This window comes from Bos mutus, chromosome X (assembly GCF_027580195.1).
Source record: "Bos mutus isolate GX-2022 chromosome X, NWIPB_WYAK_1.1, whole genome shotgun sequence".
In the NCBI taxonomy this organism is placed as follows: domain Eukaryota; kingdom Metazoa; phylum Chordata; class Mammalia; order Artiodactyla; family Bovidae; genus Bos; species Bos mutus.
In genome coordinates, this window is record NC_091646.1 from 125,536,574 (window position 1) to 125,554,279 (window position 17,706).

Below are 17,706 nucleotides of genomic sequence, written 5' to 3' on the forward strand. Positions count from 1 at the left end.
GGCGCGGCGCGAGCACCCTCGTTCCTGCGCGCGCGGGCCAACCCTTCCTTACCCCAGCGCGCGCGGTGCCAGCCCCACCGTTCCCACCCACGCGGCGAAGTGCGAGCCTCCCCTCTTGCGCGCACGACTTGCTCCCCACCGGCGGCGCTAGTTGCCCCTTCCTACGTGCCCGGAGCCACACGCGGCATGGGCAGCGCGAGACCCCGCTTCTTGGGCGCGCGCCGCGGCGGGGTCAGCCCTCCCCCGGGCGCATGCGGAGCTAGCCCCGCCCCTTCCTGCGCACGCGGAGCGACTCGAGCCCCCTCTTCTTGCGCGCGCGGAGCTTCCCGTCTCGCGAGGCGCAAGTACTCCCGTTCCTAAGCGCGCGGGGCCAGCCCTCCCCGCGGTGCGCGCGGTGCGCGCAGCACGAGAACGTCCCCCGTTCCTCCGCCAGCGTGAGCGCCCCGGTTCTTGCACGCGCGGGGCCAGCCCTCTCCCGGAAGCGCGCGGCGCGAGCCCACCCTTCCTGCGCGCGCGGCGCGAGAAATCCCCCACTTCCTGCGCGCGCGGCGCGACTCCTCAGTTTCTGGGCGCTTGCCGCGGCGTGAGTCCCCCCGTTTCTGAGTGCGGCTAGCCAGCCCTCCCCCCGGCACGCGCGGCGCCAGACCCCGGTTCCTGCGCCCGGGGGTCTAGGTCTCCGCGCGGCGCGACGAGAGTCCCACTTCCTGCGAGCGCGGCGCGAGCCCCCCATTCTTTCGCGCGCGGCGCGAGCCAAACCCCGCCTCACGCGGCCCGCTCCCTTCCCAAGAGCGCGCGCCTGGCCCCGCAGCTCCCAGCCGGCCCTCCCACTTCCCACGTTTCCCCGCCTCCTCCCCGCTCCCTCCCCGCCTCCTCCCTCTGGGTCCGCCCCCTCCGGGGCCCGCCTTCCCCAGTGCGCAGCGTAGCGCTGCGCGATCTCAGTGTTCCCTCCCGCCCCGGACCGGCACTTTCCTTGCAAGTTGCCGTGCAAGTTTGCCTGCGGCAGACGACTGGGGCACCGAGAGCCTCTTCGCCCTCGGCCAGCTGGGCTTCTCCGTTACGTATGGGGTCGGGCGCCCCGGGGACCTGAGAGGCAGCGCCGCCTCTGCGCCCCGCGCCATGGAGGGCGCCGAGCCCCGCGCGTGGCCGGAGCGACTGGCAGCGGCCGAGGCACGGGCGGCCGATGGCGGGCGCCTGGTGGAGGTGCAGCTGAGCGGCGGCGCCCCTTGGGGCTTCACCCTGAAGGGCGGCCGCGAGCACGGCGAGCCGCTGGTCATCACCAAGGTGAGGGGGAGCGCGGGACTTGCACGGTGATAGCCGGGAGGTGGCCTCGGGGGGCGGGGGATTCGTCGAGGTCAGGAGCTCCGGGGGGGCGGGGGGGTTCGGGTGGCACCCCGGGCCCGGGACTCGCATTTCCTGGGTCCCCTGCGAGAACATGGGGCGCTAGGACCCGCCTTAGGTGTGTGATCCGGGCGCCACCTGGGCTGCCCTGCCTGGTTTCCCAGTCCTTTTTGGCTTCCGGCGCCGCGGATAGTTTCAGTGGCTCCAGTTTCGGATCTCTCCCCTCCCCCTCTTGGAAGGGGCCCGGCCAGGTCCCCTGTCACTCCTGGCCTCCCTAGTGGCGGCCTGTACCTGTGGACCAGCCCAGAGGTCTGGGGGGAATGTTCCCACGTGCGCCGGGTGGACAGAGCCTGCTCCTCTTGTGTTAGCCTGTCTGGATGCTTGTTTCTGTACCTCGCCTTGGACCCGCACCCCTTATCTCTAGGACGTGTGGGCGAGCAGCTGCCTACAGGCCTCCTTCTCCATTTCCAAGAGCCCATCATTTACTGATATTTGGCTTCCAGCCCTAGATCCGCGGCGCCCTGGATACTTGTAAAAAAACAAAAAACAAAAACCTGAGGGTTTTCAAAGTCCTTTATAGAAGTGGGATTTGATAATAAATGCTAGTGTGTGTGTCCATGGGGTCGCAAAGAGTCTGACACGACTGAGCGACTGAACTGAGTGTGTGTGTGTGTGTATGTGTGTGTGTGTGTGTGTATGTGTGTGTGTGTGTATGTGTGTGTGTGTGTAGGGTTTACTTTAGAACTTTGAATTTTTTTTGCCTTGAAATAGAAAACCCATATTGAGACTTAGCAGCCGAGCCTGTATAAACCCGTAAAAACACACACAAACCAGTCGTTTGGTTTTCCCAAGGTTAAAACTGTCTGTTGGTCAGTTTCTCTTGGAATGTCTGGGCTGTGCCATTCCTGGGAACAAAGTTCTCTTTAAAATGCAAAAAAATTCTTGGCTCTCAGAAGGGTTTAAAGGTTACAATTTTTTTCTCTGCTTTCCTGCTTCACCGTGGCTGGAAGCACTGAACTGACTTCTAACCTGCCCCACAGGATTGAATTTAGGAGGTGGTGTGGGTTTGTTACCTAGATAACAAATGAGACACTGAACTAATCTTTTTATTTTCTCTTATTTTTTTTATGGTTATAAACTAGAGACTCTGAGGGGAAACGTGCACTGAATTTTTGTTTAACTGGGGGTTGAGGCTGTCTTTGTTGTAAATTTCACCCAGGTGCAACCTATTAATACACTGAATTATTTGAAAAGTGGGAGGCAGCTTAGTGGGCAGATCTTGTGCAGGTCTGATGCTCCCTGCATACCTTACAGCATAGTAGCTTGAGCCTTTTAAATGAGTTTTACCAGACATTTTGGATGGTAAAGGTTAAAAAGATACCAGGTGAATCCCCCAAACCTTTAGAACTTCAGGTGTTTCTTTTAAAAAACACACGCAGATCCAATTCAAGCTGTCTTCCTGGGATCTGTTGTTAGAGCAGATCTAATAAGTGATACAACATTGTTTAAGGTAGCATCTTGCTTTGGGGGCTTCCACTGGGTAAGAAACTGGCCTAAAAATTCAGTTGTTTTATTGGAAGCTGGGGAAAAGGATTTTGGAGTACCTCCTCCTTTCTCTGTACCCCAAGTTGTAACACCCCCTCCCCCGAGTTCTTGTTGGCGTTACATATTCCTGTGCAAGAGGGCACCCTTCTACAAACTGATGGACTGGGGCGGTAGAGCCTGTGGACACAAACCAGGGCCTGTGCAGACCACTGGGGGCTGTTGGCTCCTGATTTAGCCCCTGATGGGCTCTCCTGCGTCTGGAGAAGGCAATGGCACCCCACTCCAGCACTCTTGCCTGGAAAATCCCATGGATGGAGGAGCCTGGTAGGCTGTAGTCCATGGGATCGCTGAGTTGGACACGACTGAGCGACTCCCTTTCACTTTTCACTTTAATGCATTGGAGAAGGAAATGGCAACCTGCTCCAGTGTTCTTGCCTGGAGAATCCCAAGGACAGGGGAGCCTGGTGGGCTTTCATCTCTGGGGTCGCACAGAGTTGGACACGACTGAAGCGACTTAGCAGCAGCAGCAGCAGGGCTCTCCAGGTAGTTGCTATGGTTTGGGTGTATGGGTGTGTGTGTGTCTGGTGTGGGATTGTGTGTGTGCCTTGGGGGGGGGGTGTGTGTTTGTGTCTGTGTGGCTAGACTGGTAGCATTGTACACACTCTGCGTGTGTATGTGTGTGTCTGTGTCGCTAGACAGGTAGCAGTGTACACACTGTGTCTGTGTGTGTGTCTGTGTGTGGCTAGACTGATAGCAGTGTCACACTCTGCATGTGTGTGTGTTTCTGTGTGTGTGTCTTTGTGTGGCTAGACTGGTGGCAGTGTACGCACTCTGCCTTTCCAGATCGTGCTTCAGGGTTTTGCAGAAATAAAGCTGCCTGTGATTTTAACCTGACATGCTCCTATGTCCCTCCCTTAAACTGCTGCTTGGTTTTTATAGGTGTTATACTGTGACTGGAGATAATGTGGTTTGCTTAGGATGGAGAAGATTCAGGACAGTTTGGGACGCTTGTGCTAAATTTCCACACACACTTGTATATATACATGCACACGTGTATGCTGACACATGTGCATGTGTGTTTCTTAACCACATGTTGTATCGTGTGGTATTGGCAATGTTTCACCCGCTTGCATTTTCTCCTGGGTAAAGTCATCAGTGATGTTTGCTCATGATCCAACAGCTGGTTGTTAACAACTAATTAACTGTCACTTTATTGGGAAAGGACAGAGAAAAATGTGCCCATTATAATCTCTTAAGAAATGAAAGTAGGTGGTTGTGGTAGAGACTGAGGAAACATGTTCCACCACCAGAATTTGGATTAATCCAAGGTTTGAATCTTTTCTTTCCCAGTAGCTACTGAAACATCTCTAGGTTTCATTAAATAATGGGTCTTCTACTAGTTTTATTTGCATTTAAGAAATTACATGGTTACAAATTAGAGCACTGAGGTATTTTACAGCTTATTTCTAACAGAATCTGACTTGGAAGAAGCCTGATCCCGTGTAAGATGTATGATGATGAGTGTCTTGATTGAAAGCCTCCTGGGAGTGTACAACTTCGAGCTGGTGGTGATACCAAGAACAAAGCCAGCTCAGTCCCTGATTTCCTGATGGAGTTTTATTAGCCCATTTTATAGATGGAACAGCCCTGAGGTCACATCTTGAGAAGGGCCCTGAGGGTCATATCTTGGTCCTGCATATCTCTGCTTCTTCTCCAGTTGGAGACATGAGTTCTATCCCTGGGTGGGGAAGATCTCCCTGGAGAAGGAAATGGCAACCCACTCCAGGATTCTTGCCTGGAGATTTCCAGGGACAGAAGAGCCTAGTGGGGCTACAAGCCACAGGGTCGAAAAGAGTCGGACACGACTGAGAGGTGAAATCAACACCACCACCACCACCACCACAGGGGCTTTTCAGCCTTGGTATGTCTGATGTTCTGGGCTGGATCCTTTTTTGCTGAGTGGGATGTGGGGTGGTCCTTTTCTGTGTATTGTAGGGTGCCTAGCAGCAACTCTGTCCTGTACCCATTGGCAGTGTTAACCCCCTTTCCCATGTGTGACAACTGAAAGTGTCTTGTACTGCCGCATGCCCCCTGGCACAAAATAGTCCTCAACAGAGCATTGGAGAAGGAAATGGCAACCCACTCCAGTGTTCTTGCCTGGAGAGTCCCAGGGATGGGGGAGCCTGGTAGGCTTCCGTCTATGGGGTTGCACAGAGTCAGATACACTGAAGCAACTTAGCAGCAGCAGCAGCAGATGAACTGCACTCCACTTGTGCTTTGAAAGGATTTTAGCTTGGAAAGCTGTGCTTTATTCTTTCTGAAGGTGCTCGGGAGGCCACTAGCCTAGCCAACCTGCGTGGGGAAGGCTGTTTTCTTTCTTGGCGCTGGCCCTGATAATAGGCTTTATTTACATAGTAAAACTCAAACAAATACTTGCTTCATCTGCATTTTTTGAGGCTGGAAAAAAGGAAATGGGAACAGGAACTCCTGAGAGCTGTGTTTCATGGGCACTCGGTGGTGGGGGCTGCTGGCCGAGGAACTGCCTTTTCTCTGGGTTGGAGTTGAGGTTAAAGGGACCCTGACTCCCACAGAGTGGCATTGTTGGAATCTCAAGTGCATGCGTAGTGAGCGAAGTGAAAGCCGCTTGGTCGTGTCTGAGTCTTTGTGACCCCCTGGACTAAAGAGTCCACGGGACTCTCCAGGCCAGAATACTGGGGTGGGTTAGCCGTTCCCTTCCCCAGGGGATCTTCTCAACCCAGGGATCGAAGCCAGGTCTCCCACATTGCAGGTGGATATTTTTACCAGCTGAGCCACATGGAGTCAGTCCCCTAGAAAAGCACTCAGCAAGATTTGTAACCGTTCAACACCTTGACACTGACTTGTAAGCTTGAAGTTTACCAGAGCTGGAAAAAAAAAACACAAAAGGCCATTTTTTGTGTGTGTGCAGCAGAAATAACATTCCTGCCCTAAGGAACTCCAGAGACCTTGACGTGTCTGCGTCTCCAAGGCTGTGCTTTGATGCAGGCCCTCTCAGGACCGTTGTCAGTAGGTTGAGTGCTGCAGTTGGTGGGAGTTCCTCTCTCCTTCAGCTCAGCAAGTGGGAAGACTTGGGTGTGGCAGGGTGGTGGGGGGAGGTTGGGGAAGGGCCTGACTTCTGACATGTCTGCAGAGGAGCTCGGATTCCAGAAGGGCCACCCGGGGGATTCACTGGGAAGCCGGAAGCGCACCAGCTGGGTGTCCTGCGGCCTCAGGAATGTTTGTGAACCTCGGGAAGGCATGAAGCCTTGCTTCTCCTTCTCATCGCGTCTTAGATTCCCCTCCTTCCCCTTTTCCCTCCAACCAAGAACGCCGGAGCCTTTCCGTGAGCGCCCCCAGAAGAAAGACAGTCATCCGGGCCTTCCCCGGTCCCAGGGGCGGCTCCTTTGGGACCTTGATGAGTTTCAGGTTGCCTCTTGGGGACCAGGACCTCCTGGGGAGGTGCCAGGGCAGGGAGCCAGCCAGTGTGATTCCTCTCCTAGGTCTCCAGACCCTTAAACCCCTCGCTGGACGCAAGGCTACATCTTTAAATGTCCTTCCCGGTTTGCAAGCCGAAGGCAGGCTGCTGGGCGGGAATCAGGACGCACACTGGGGGATCGAGGTGGGTGCAGTTGGCCCACACACCCAGGTGAATGATGTCCCAGTTCAGAGGTCTTTCTGATACTGAAGGTTCAGAGCCATTGGTGGGTCACCTTGTGTCTGAAAGGGGCTTCGTTTTTTATGGGTTGTGCTGAGTCATGCTGATCAATGGCCCCGTAACCTCTGGGTTACCAGACAAGCTGTTGTCACTGATGCCCCCATATTTGCCCCACCAAAAGCCAAGCTCTTTGTCAATGACCTTTGAAGGTTTTGAAAACAGGGCAGCTGTAGACGTGAGCTGTGAATTTTTTTTTCATTAAAAAAATTATTTTAATTGGATGCTAATTACTATATTGTGGTGGTTTTTGAAACATGTATATTAGCATATGTGAAATAGATGACCAGTCCAAGTTTGATGCGTGAAATGGCACGCAAAACCGGTGCCCTGGGACAACCCAGAGGGATGGGATGGGGAGGGAGGTAGGAGGAGGGGATTCAGGATGGTGGACACATGCACACCCATGGCTGATTCATTCATGTCAGTGAGCTGTGAATTTTTGTTTAGTCACAAGTTCTGTCTGACTGTCTGCGACCCCACGTACCGCCAGGCTCCTCTGTCCGTGGGATTCTGCAGGCTAGAATCCTGGAGTGGGTTGCCATTTCCTCTTCCAGGGGATCTTCCTGACCCTTGGGATTGAATTTGCAGCTGCTGCATTGGCAGGTGAGAAATTCTTTATCTCTGAGCCCACCTGGGAAGCCCCGAGCTATGGATTGGGAGCTGATTTATCTCAGCCTCTGCGTTTTGCTTGATATATGTGTTGAAGCAGAATCCCACAGCCACTTTACCAGGGCTCCATAGACAGAAAAGGTGGGTGGATGAGGGCTGGACACCCCTACTTTAGCTAGCTCAGGTACTCTGGTAGCCAGGGCAACTCCTGGGCATGGTGAGGTCCTGGCCACTTTGAGGCCAGCTGCAGTTTGCGTCTGTTTGGAAGAAGAGTGGAGTTCCAAACACATGTTTGTATTGAAAAATTCACTGTGTGGTTTAAAAAAAAAGCGGGGAAGGGGGTGAGGTTCCCCCCGCCCCCGACCACCACCATTGTGCTGAAATACATTTGCAGTTGGTAGACCTGCCTGCCAACTGGCCTTCAGGTGTGTCTTTCTCCCCCTGTGCCAGCCTCTTCCTCTCTGGGTCCTGCAAGTTCTCACCTCTGGTCCTCAGGATGTGTTTTCCATGCGGTGATGGGAAGTTGGGCAAAAAACCTTTGGTCCCATCCCCAGCTCTGGTGCTGGAGCTTGAGGTGCAGAGGATGGAGGAGGAGGGTGTGTGTTTTCTTCCTCTCCTAGAAATTAACTCAGCTTGTTATGTGTTAGTCATTTAGTATGTCCGACTCTTTACAGCCCCATGGACTGTAGCCCGCCAGGCTCCTCTGTCCGTGGGATTCTCCAGGCAAGAATACTGGGGTGGGTTACCCATTTGCGTTGCCAGGGGGTCTTCCTGACCCAAGGATCGAACCTGCATCTCTTAAGTCTCCTGCATTGGTGGTCGGGTCCTTTAACATATTAGCGCCACCTCGGAATTCCCAACTCATCTTGACTCACCCATAAACCCAGAGGCTTCTAAGCGTGAAAAGCTGTAAACTTTAGGTTTGCATCACACTTCCCCACCGGGAAGGATTTTGCCCTTCCTGGTCCAGTTATGAGTAGTTTGGAACATGTCCTAACGTTCACCCTTTGGAAAAAAAAAAAAAAAAGAAAGCTAAATGTAGAAAGGAAAAGGAGAATGAAAGACTTAAAAAAATTAGTGGTTCTCACCTTGTCCTAACAAGCTGAGATTTCTTCACCCACCTTTCTATTTTGCAGCTGAAGAAACTGGGCTCCCAGCTTGGAGACGGCTGGTTTTTCTATTTGGTGAAAGCATTTTGGAGCGGTCCTCTTGCAAAAGCTGTTTTGTGTCAGCGTGCAAATAAACTTGGGTCTGTGGATTTCTTTGGGGCCCTGGGGAGCTTTGCTCCTTGTACACTGGGCACAGTGTAAACAGCCAACAAAATTATTTCAGGATTTGAAGGCTGAACAGACTTTTTATTCAGTCTCATTACCTCTTTTATTTTTCACACACCGAAGTCAGGCCATCCTTTGAGGAGACATTTCTGCAAGCTGAGCTCTCCCAGGCTGAACCTTCCACCTACACGAAGGACTTTGAAAGTGCTCAGGTTTGCGTGGTTCTTTTTTGGTCTTTTTTTAAAAACAACTTGCCAGTGTCCTAGAGAGGGAGGGTGTAACTTGTGGAACAATTGTTTTCCTGTTACCTGGGTGGATCAGATATCTGCATGGCTCTGTGATACACAGAACCTCTTGCATCGACCAGTAGGGATGTTAATTAAGGCCCCTCTTTGGGGGAACTTGTCTAAGTACAAGCACACTAGGTTATCACTGAAAAAATAATTGGACTCATTTGATGAGGGTGAAAGATGAGAGTGAGAAAGCTGGCTTAACACTCAACATTCAAAAAAACTAAGATCATGGCAACTGGTCCCATCAGTTTATGGCAAATAGATGGGGGGAAAAGTGGAAATGGTGGCAGATTTTATTTTCTTGGGCTCCCAAATGACTGCAGACAGTGACTACGGCCATGAAATTAAAAGGCACTTACTCCTTGGAAGGAAAGCTATAACAAACCTAGACAGTGTATTAAAAAGCAGAGGGACTTCCCTGGTGGCCCAGTGGCTAAGACTCTGCAGTCCCAATGCAGGGGGCCTGGGTTCAATCCCTGGTTGGGGAACTGGCTCCTACATGCCATGACTAAGACCTGGCACAGCCAAATAAATAAATAAATCTCATTTAAAAAAAAAAAGAGAGAGATATCACTTTGCTGTCAAACGTCTGTATAGTCAAAGCTATGGTTTTTCCAGTAGTCATGTTTGGACATAAGAGTTGGACCATAAAGAAGGCTTAATCGCTGAAGAATTGATGCTTTAAAACTGTGGTGCTGGAGAAGACTCTTGAAAGTCCCCAGGACAGCAAGGAGATCAAACCAGTTCATCTTAAAGGAAATCAGCCTTGAATATTCATTGGAAGGACTGATGCTGAAGCTACAGTCCTTTGGCCATCTGATGCAAAGAGCTGACTCATTGGAAAAGACCCTGATGCTGGGAAAGGTTGAAGGCAGGAGGAGAAGGAGGTGATTGAAGATGAGATAGATAACATCATCGACACAAGAGACATTAGTTTGAGCAAGCTCTGGGAGCTGATGAAGGACAGGGAAGCCTGGCATGCTACAGTCCAAGGGGTCACAAAGAGTTGGACACGGCTTACTGAACAACAACTTTATTTCAGGTTTGAACAAATCAGATTGTTGTGAAAAACCAGGATGTTCTGAATTGCACAGTCACATTTTAATCTCCTGTCTATAAAATTGGTTGGAGGCAGTATCTACCACCTTGGTTGGATGAATTGGAAAGAGTTGGGGTAGCATCAAAGGTGACCAAGACTTTCAGATCACAGGCGAATTGTGAAGGTCAAAGAGAACCCAGGCAGGGTAGATTACAGTGAGGGCTTTAAAATCAACATTTTTACTTCTTCAAATGAGGAAGGGGAAGCAGTTGTTAGTGTACTTTTTAGTTTTGTTTTTATTTTTTATCAAAGTGACTCTTGCACAGCTTAAATAATCAAATAGTTCTTCGGGGCTTGTTATTAAACCCAGCAGTTCCCCACTTGCCGTTTCCTCTTCCTTTAGAGAAGCTGTTGAAACTTTTCAGCTGATTTCTTTGGGCATTTGCTTACATTCTGTTTTGCTGCTGCTTTTGTTTGTTCTGTATGTGGTATCTTCCACGCACCTCCTTCCCACCAACTACACAGACACATATCTTGGGGCCCCGAATTTCCCAGATACCTACGATCATAATTTTGGACAGAAGAGGGATTTTTTTCAGCCTTAGCACTGTTGACCTTTGGGGCCACATAATTTTTTTGTGGTGGGCACTGTCCTGTGCAGTGTGGGCTGGTGAATAACACCTCTGACATCGCCCATGGGACACCCACACACACATCTCCATCTCCTGTAGTTGAGATGATCAAAAAAGCCTCGCCGGGTATCCCCTGCCAGGGGGACAAAAAGTTCCCACTTTGAGAAGCACCAGGTTAGCAGTTTTCACTGGGTATGGTTTTTGAATGCCAGTGCCAACACTGCTGAACCTATGGTGGAAACTCTGAATATTTTTTTTCCCTGCACAAAGTTTTCATTATCACTGAGGTTAATGATAGGTTTTGTTTCTTTGCCTAATTTCCTGAGTGCTTTATCATTAATTTATTCTCCTCATCTTCCTGAATTGCGAAAAATCGTTTTCTATATTCAGACACACAGGGGTGGGGGAGCGTTTTTTGAGACCTTCTTTGTTTGAAAATGTCATTAACGTACCTTGACAGTAATGGGATTGTTCGGTGTAGAGGCCTGAGCTGGAGACAGTTTTCTCTCTGCACTTTCTTTGCAGCTGGTGTTCTCATCTCTGCTGGTGTGCAGTAATATTGGGAAGACAACAAGCCCTTCTGTCTCTTCATCCTTTGGGCTGGCTCTGATTTTTTTTGTCTTATTTTTCTCTTCTCTCTACTTCTATTCATCTGGGGAGATGGCATGCAACTGTGTCTTCCAAACCACTGAGTTTTTCTCAAGTATTTTTTCTTTCTTTTTCAAAAATTTCATTTATTTTTGGCTGTGCTGGGTCTTTGATGCAGCGTTGGGTTTTCTCTAGTTGTGATGTGTGGGCTTCTCATTGCGATGATTTGTTGCTGAGCACAGGCTCAGTAGCTGTGGCTCACGGGCTTAGTTGCTCAGACGCCGAGTGGGATCTTCCCATATCAGGGGTTGAACCTGTGACTCCCACATCGAAAGGCAGATTCTTTACCACTGAGCCATCAGGGAAGCCCCTTGAATAAGTTTTAAATGTGTGCTTTTAAAAGAGTGTGGGCTTGAGAGCATACGCTTAGTAGCTGTGGTGCCTGGGCTTAGTTGCTCCACCGCCTGTGGGTTCTGCCCAGCCCAGGGATTGCACCGTGTCTCCTGCACTTGCAGTCGGAGTCTTTACCGCTGAGCCACCAGGGGAAGCCCTGTGTTATTGCTCTCGAATGTTCCTTTTTGATACCATACTGATCCTGTTTCACGGTTCTTCTTTCACATCTGTGAGTATATTAAACTGGCTTTTAAAAATGTCTTCTGCGTAGATTCCATTTCTGAGCTCTGCTGCTGTATGTGTGTGGCTTCTGTCTGCCCTTTTGGAGGCTCAGTCTGAATGTCTAGTGGAGGGACCTTGCTGTCTGCCCGAGTGTAAGAGAGGGTGACCACCTGGTTCAGGGTGAGTCACCCACACCCAGGTGAGTGATCTAGCCAGGCTGCTTCCTGGGGCTCTCTTTTAAGGCAACTGCTTCGATTGTTTCTTTGGGGCCAGGCACATCCCTGTCAGATACTATTTTCCTCCATTGAGAACAGCTTTCTGGTGTAGGGCAGGTTCGAAAGTCGACCTGAGGTTTGCCAGTTTAGAGGAACCCTGCCCTGCCTGGTGAGGTCAGAGTGGTTGTCGCTGGCCTGGCCACGGTGGTTCCAGCTGGGAGGGAACGTCTTACAGGCATAGCTAGATCTTACTGTTCATCCTGAACCTTTGTTGATCCTTAATTGTTCTGGCCATCAAACTAGAATCACTCCCACTTAAGTATATTATTAACATGGGGATGAAATGAGGCAGTAAGGAAAGCTAGTTGTGGTAGATTTAAATTCCATCTCTCCTCCTTCTTCTTCCCTTCTCCCCACCTCTTTCTGCTTTATTCAGAATTTGGAAAACTGTGGGATGGACATGGATGGACACACTGCTGTATTTAACATGGATAACCAAGAAGGACCTACTGTACAGCAGTCCCACTCTGCTCAGTATTCTAATAACTTTCTGGTTCCCAGGGGGTAGGATGGGGGAAGGGATAGTTAGGTAGTTTGGGATGGACATGGACACACTGCTGTATTTAACATGAAGAACCAACAAGGACCTGCTGTACAGCACAGGGAACTCTGCTCAGTATTATGTGAAGCCTGAATAGGAGGGGTGTTGGGGGGACAGTGGATTCGTGTGTATGTATAGCTGAGTCCCTTTGCTGTTCACCTGAAACCATCACAGCTTTGTTTGTTAATTAGCTATACTCCAATACAAAATAAAACATTAAAAAAAAAAGAATTTGGAAAGCTATGGAAAGTAGTGTTAATGTATTGAACTGGTAATTTACCATGGAAAGACTTTAACCTGGATTTTGTGTGGCAGCATTTTAGTAGGTCTCCTAGAGATTTTGTTACTGATTTTGACCATTTAGTATTGGATTTGTAGAAAAACATTTAATTCAGAAACTCATCTAATGCCCAACACCAATACATTAGTTACTTACAGCTTGCTGCAAGTGATTATTCCCTCTTCTCCACCAAAACTTGTTCAGAAAAATAGATTTTTTTTCTTTCTGTAATATTCTTGAAAGGTAGCTCTTTCAGACCAATATGATATTCAATACCAATGAGATTTTTTAAATTTATTTTTATATTTTATTTTAATTGGAGGCTAACTACTTTACCGTATTGTGGTTTTTGCGATACATTCACATGAATCAACCATGGGTGTACATCCTGAACTTCCCTCCCATAAAAATGGGATTTTAAAAAAGTGGTTTGGGAAGGGAAAATAGGAAAGATGAAGTTTAACTATTCCCATGACAGCAAACTCCATTTCTTTACTTGCTTGGGTTTCTGGTAGTAGAAGATGTTTGACGGCATGGAGTTGGACCTACAGGTTTGGTAGTGATGCTATCAGCTCATTGAAGACAGAGTCTCCTCTTCCCTCTGAATGTGCTGCTGGACTACACTTCCCAGCCTGCCTTGAGGGCTATGAGGCCATGTGACAATTCTACCCAATCACATGCAAGTAGAAGTGATGCAGGCAGGACTGTTGCCAACCTGTACTGTTTTCCCCTTTCCTAGTTGTCTGGGATGCACATGATTCCGGAGCAGAGCCTCATGCGCACAGGTCCCTGAACACCTGGGGAGGAAGCTGGCTGTCCACAGTGCCCCTTGCCCTCCCAGTAGTACTAGGACGTGAGTGAGGAATAAGCCTCTGTTGTGTTTGGACCATTGCATGTTTCTTCAGTTACTTGCTATAAGAGTTAGACTGTTCCAACAAAGGAAATCTGGAGAGAAACTGAAAGTTTTCCTTTTGACTTTTTACTGGTGTGCAGTTGGTTTACAATATTGTGTTGGTTTCAGGTGTACAGCAGAGTGAATCATTTATGCTTATACTAATATATCCACTCTTTTTGAGATTTGTTTCCAAATAGACCATCACAGAGTATTGACTAGAGTTACCTGTGCTATATAGGAGGTCTTTATTAGTTATCTGGTTTATATGTATTAATACGTGTGTATGTGTCAATCCCAGTCTCCTAATTTATCCTGCCCCTGCCCCTCCTTGCCCCCTGGTAACCATAAATTGTTTCCAAAACTTTTCCTTTTTTGTTTTTAATTTTTTTTTTTTAATTTGGCTGTTAGTTGGGTCTTAGTTGCAGCATGTGGAATCTGGTTACCTGACCAGGGATGGAACCTGGGTCCCCTGCATTGGGGTCTTCACCACTGGACCATCAGGGAAATCCCTAGATGTGTTCTTTATAACGAATGCACCTAGCCTTAAGAAACTAAATAAATAAGGCCTAATTTGGTGGTGGTGGTTTAGTTGCTAAGTCGTGTCTGACTCTTGCGACCCCATGGACTGTAGCCTGCTAGGCTCCTCCAAGGATACTGGAGTGGGTTGCCACTTCCCTCTCCAAATGCCTAATTTACACCCTTGGCAAAAGGGAATGACCACTTACCTTGTCCTAGGGGTCACTGTGGGTGTCCAGTTAGCACGTAGCTTATTTCCTGCACATTTATGAATGTAAAAATGAGACGTGCACGTTCTAAGATTCAGCTTCTTTCCACCTTAGCTTTTCCCTCCACCAATAATTTAATTTTCACCAGGTTGCTTCTTGCACATGGTTGCTTGGGAACTGTTTGGGGGGATGGTGGTGGGTCAGAGCAGAGAGAATCCCTGGTTCAGCTACTTAGCTCTCAGGGAGGGCTGGCCAGAGGAGAGGAGGGTGGCTGCCATGATGTTAGGGAGCTCACCTTCTACCTGGCTGAGTTGTCCTTTACTAAATTGCTTTGGTTCAAGTGCACGTGGCACGTCTAGCCATTGTAGGAGATAGATATGGGTTTGATCCCTGAATCAGGAAGATCCCCAGGAGGAGGGCATGGCAACCTACTCCAATATCCTGGCCTGGAGAATCCCCATGGAGAGAGGAGCCCAGCGGGCTACAGTCCATGGGGTTGCAAAGAGTCAGATATGACGGAATGACTAACACAGACACAGACACACATCAATCCAATGGACAGAGGAGCCTGGCAGGCTACAATCCATGGGTTTGCAAAGATTCAGATACCATTGTCTGACTGACTCACACACACACACACACACACACACACACACACACACACACAGAATTCCCATTGAACTCTGACAGGCTCAGAGCAATATGTGTCTACTGGTCCCTGTTAGGGCTTCCCTGGTGGCTCAGCTGGTAAAGAATCTGCCTGTAATGCAAGATACCCGGGTTCGATCCTGGGTTGAGAAGATCTGGAGAAGGGCATGGCAACCCACTCCGGTATCCTTGCCTGGAGGGAGAATCCCCATGGACAGAGGAGCCTGGTGGGCTACAGTCTATATGATCACAGAGTTGGACACGACTGAAATGACTTAGCAGGCACGTAGGTTCCAGGGCAGACGGTGTTGCCTGGGGAGGACTGTGCATTTCAATCCTCATTAACCGGGCTACCTCTATCAGATTAATTAATGATGATCTTGACGGGCAGCTTGTTTTTTTTCCCAGGGAATGGAATGTAGATGCCAAGTAGACTGTCAAGGAAAGGGAGATAACGACTAGTGCAGAGTAAAGCGGATGCCCAGAGGAAGGTGGCATTGGGGTGGGCACCTTAAGGGTTAGGGGCAGGCGGTGATGAGGGGAGAGAGCAAGGGAGAGCCTCTTCTGTTGACATGCTTAAGGGAAGCCTGGGAAGGTGAAGGAAGGTGGACACGTGAACATGTCATTGAACCCCTGAAGGTTAGAAGGATGGGAAGAAGAGGGGACTCATAAAAAAAAGAGCCAAGGAGAAGATGGTAGATGTGTTAAAAAGTCATAACCCTGAGAGAGGATCTAGGCTGACCAGAACCTTAGGGTCCAGTTTGAAAACTCAAGGATGATGGACTCGGGATGAGTTAGTAACCATCACCAAGGCATTTGGGGGTGTGGTCAGTGTATCATTGCTAATGAAGAAAATAACAGTTCAGGGGCCTCAAGGTCCTAGAGTTTCAGAGGAGGTGAAGAGGTTCTTTGCTTGTGGCTTGTAAATGCCGAGGCTGATGAGACAATGCTGCCAGCTGACCAGACGATGCTGCCGGGGCGACTCTGCTTCTGTCTCTGTGAACTGTGCCAGGTTTGCAAAAGTGTACACACAGTCGATGGCATCACCCGCTCGATGGATGTGAGTTTGAGCAAGCTCCGGGAGTTGGTGATGGACAGGGAGGCCTGGCATGCTGCAGTCCACGGGATTGCAAAGAGTCGGACACAACCGAGCGATTGAACTAAAACACAGTGATATTTATGTGTGCTAACTGTCCCTGTGCTTGTCAATTACTAGCATAGCGAAACTTTTTTCTTGTTGCAAAAACAGTCAAACCGTCTTGAAAAAACTGAAAGTAAAGGAAAAGATTGTCAGTAGCCCAAAGCATATAATAATGTTGTTTTTGGTTGGAGAGCTACATTGAATCCGCTCCCCCTTCCCCAGTCTGGAATTCTTTGCTTTGTACCATTGTAGAGCTAATTACGTTGTTTGAGGGTAATTCTCTTAAGAGTTACTCAGTGGTCTCTAGAGACCCAAATGGGAAGGAAACCTGAAAAAGAGGAGATATAGGTATATGTGTAACTGATTTCCTTTGCTGTACAGAAGAAAGTAACACAACATTATAAAGCAACTATGAAGTGAGATGAAAGTTTGCTCAGTTGTGTCCGACTCTTTGTGACCCCATGGACTGTAGTCCGCCAGGCTCCTCTGTCCCTGGGATTCTCTAGGCAAGAATACTGGAGTGGGTTGCTGTGCCCTCCTCCAGGGGATCTTCCCAAGCCAAGGATCGAACCCAGGTCTCCTGCACTGCAGGCAGATTCTTCACAGCTGAGCCACCAAGGAGAATTAAAAAAAAAAAAAAAAAAAGAAAGTTCCCTTGTGGTCCGGTGACTAAGACTTCTTCCTCCCAATGCAGGTGGCCCAGGTTCCATCCTTAATCAGGGAAATGGATCCCACGTGATTAAACTGAAAGATCCCTTATGCTGAAAGGAAGACCTGGTGTAGCCAAAATATTTTAAAAAAGAGTTACATTGTCAACAGTCTTTGGACTCAGATACAAGCGTAAGAGGAAGCTTAGCTTTGTGTATGCCACTTGGAATTTTAAAAAAGATATGTTTTGTTAATTGTGGCATGTACTGAGTTTTATCATTTAGCTTTTTTTAGACAGGCATATAACAAAGAAGAAAACCTTAACTTCTGCAGAACTGTGAAGTGAGTGAAAGTCTCAGTTGTGTGTTTGCGACCCTATGGACTACACAGTTGTTGGAATTCTCCAGGCCAGAACACTGGAATGGTTGCCGTTCCCTTCTCCAGGGTGTCTTCCCAACCGAGGAATCAAACCCAGGCCTGTTGCAATTAATTGCAGGCAGATTCTTTACTAGCTGGGCTACCAGGGAAGCCTTGGAAAATGAATAATTAATATTTAATAATTAACTCGTATTAATCAAATAGGTCGGTCTTTAAAACAGCTGTGTGGGTTTTTTGATACGTGCAGCTTTGCTCTTGATTGTCATTCATGTTTAGATGCCCTGAATCTCGAATCAAAGTTTGGAAAGGAAGCATCTGGACTTGAAAAGACAGGCCTGTTGCTGCTTGACTTGTATTTATTCTATGGTGATTTCAGCATGGGGATCACACAGAACCTAGGCCGCTGCAACTTTGCAAGCTGAGGTGGGGGAAGTCTTCCCTCTCTCACTCCCCATTTTTAGGGGCCTGGGGTTTTGTTTTGTTTTTGTCCATTTATTTTTGCCTGTACT

At 48.9% G+C, this 17,706-nt stretch overlaps 1 protein-coding gene across 1 annotated transcript in view; it reads left to right on the forward strand.

Annotated features, from left to right (window-relative positions):
• Window positions 1–946: 946 nt before the first annotated feature.
• Window positions 947–17,706, forward strand: part of LOC102286044 (protein Shroom2) — a 141,104-nt gene continuing 124,344 nt past the window's right edge. The window contains 1 exon segment of the mRNA XM_070366626.1: window positions 947–1,281. Coding sequence (XP_070222727.1) covers window positions 1,117–1,281 — 165 coding nt within the window. The 5' untranslated portion in view covers window positions 947–1,116.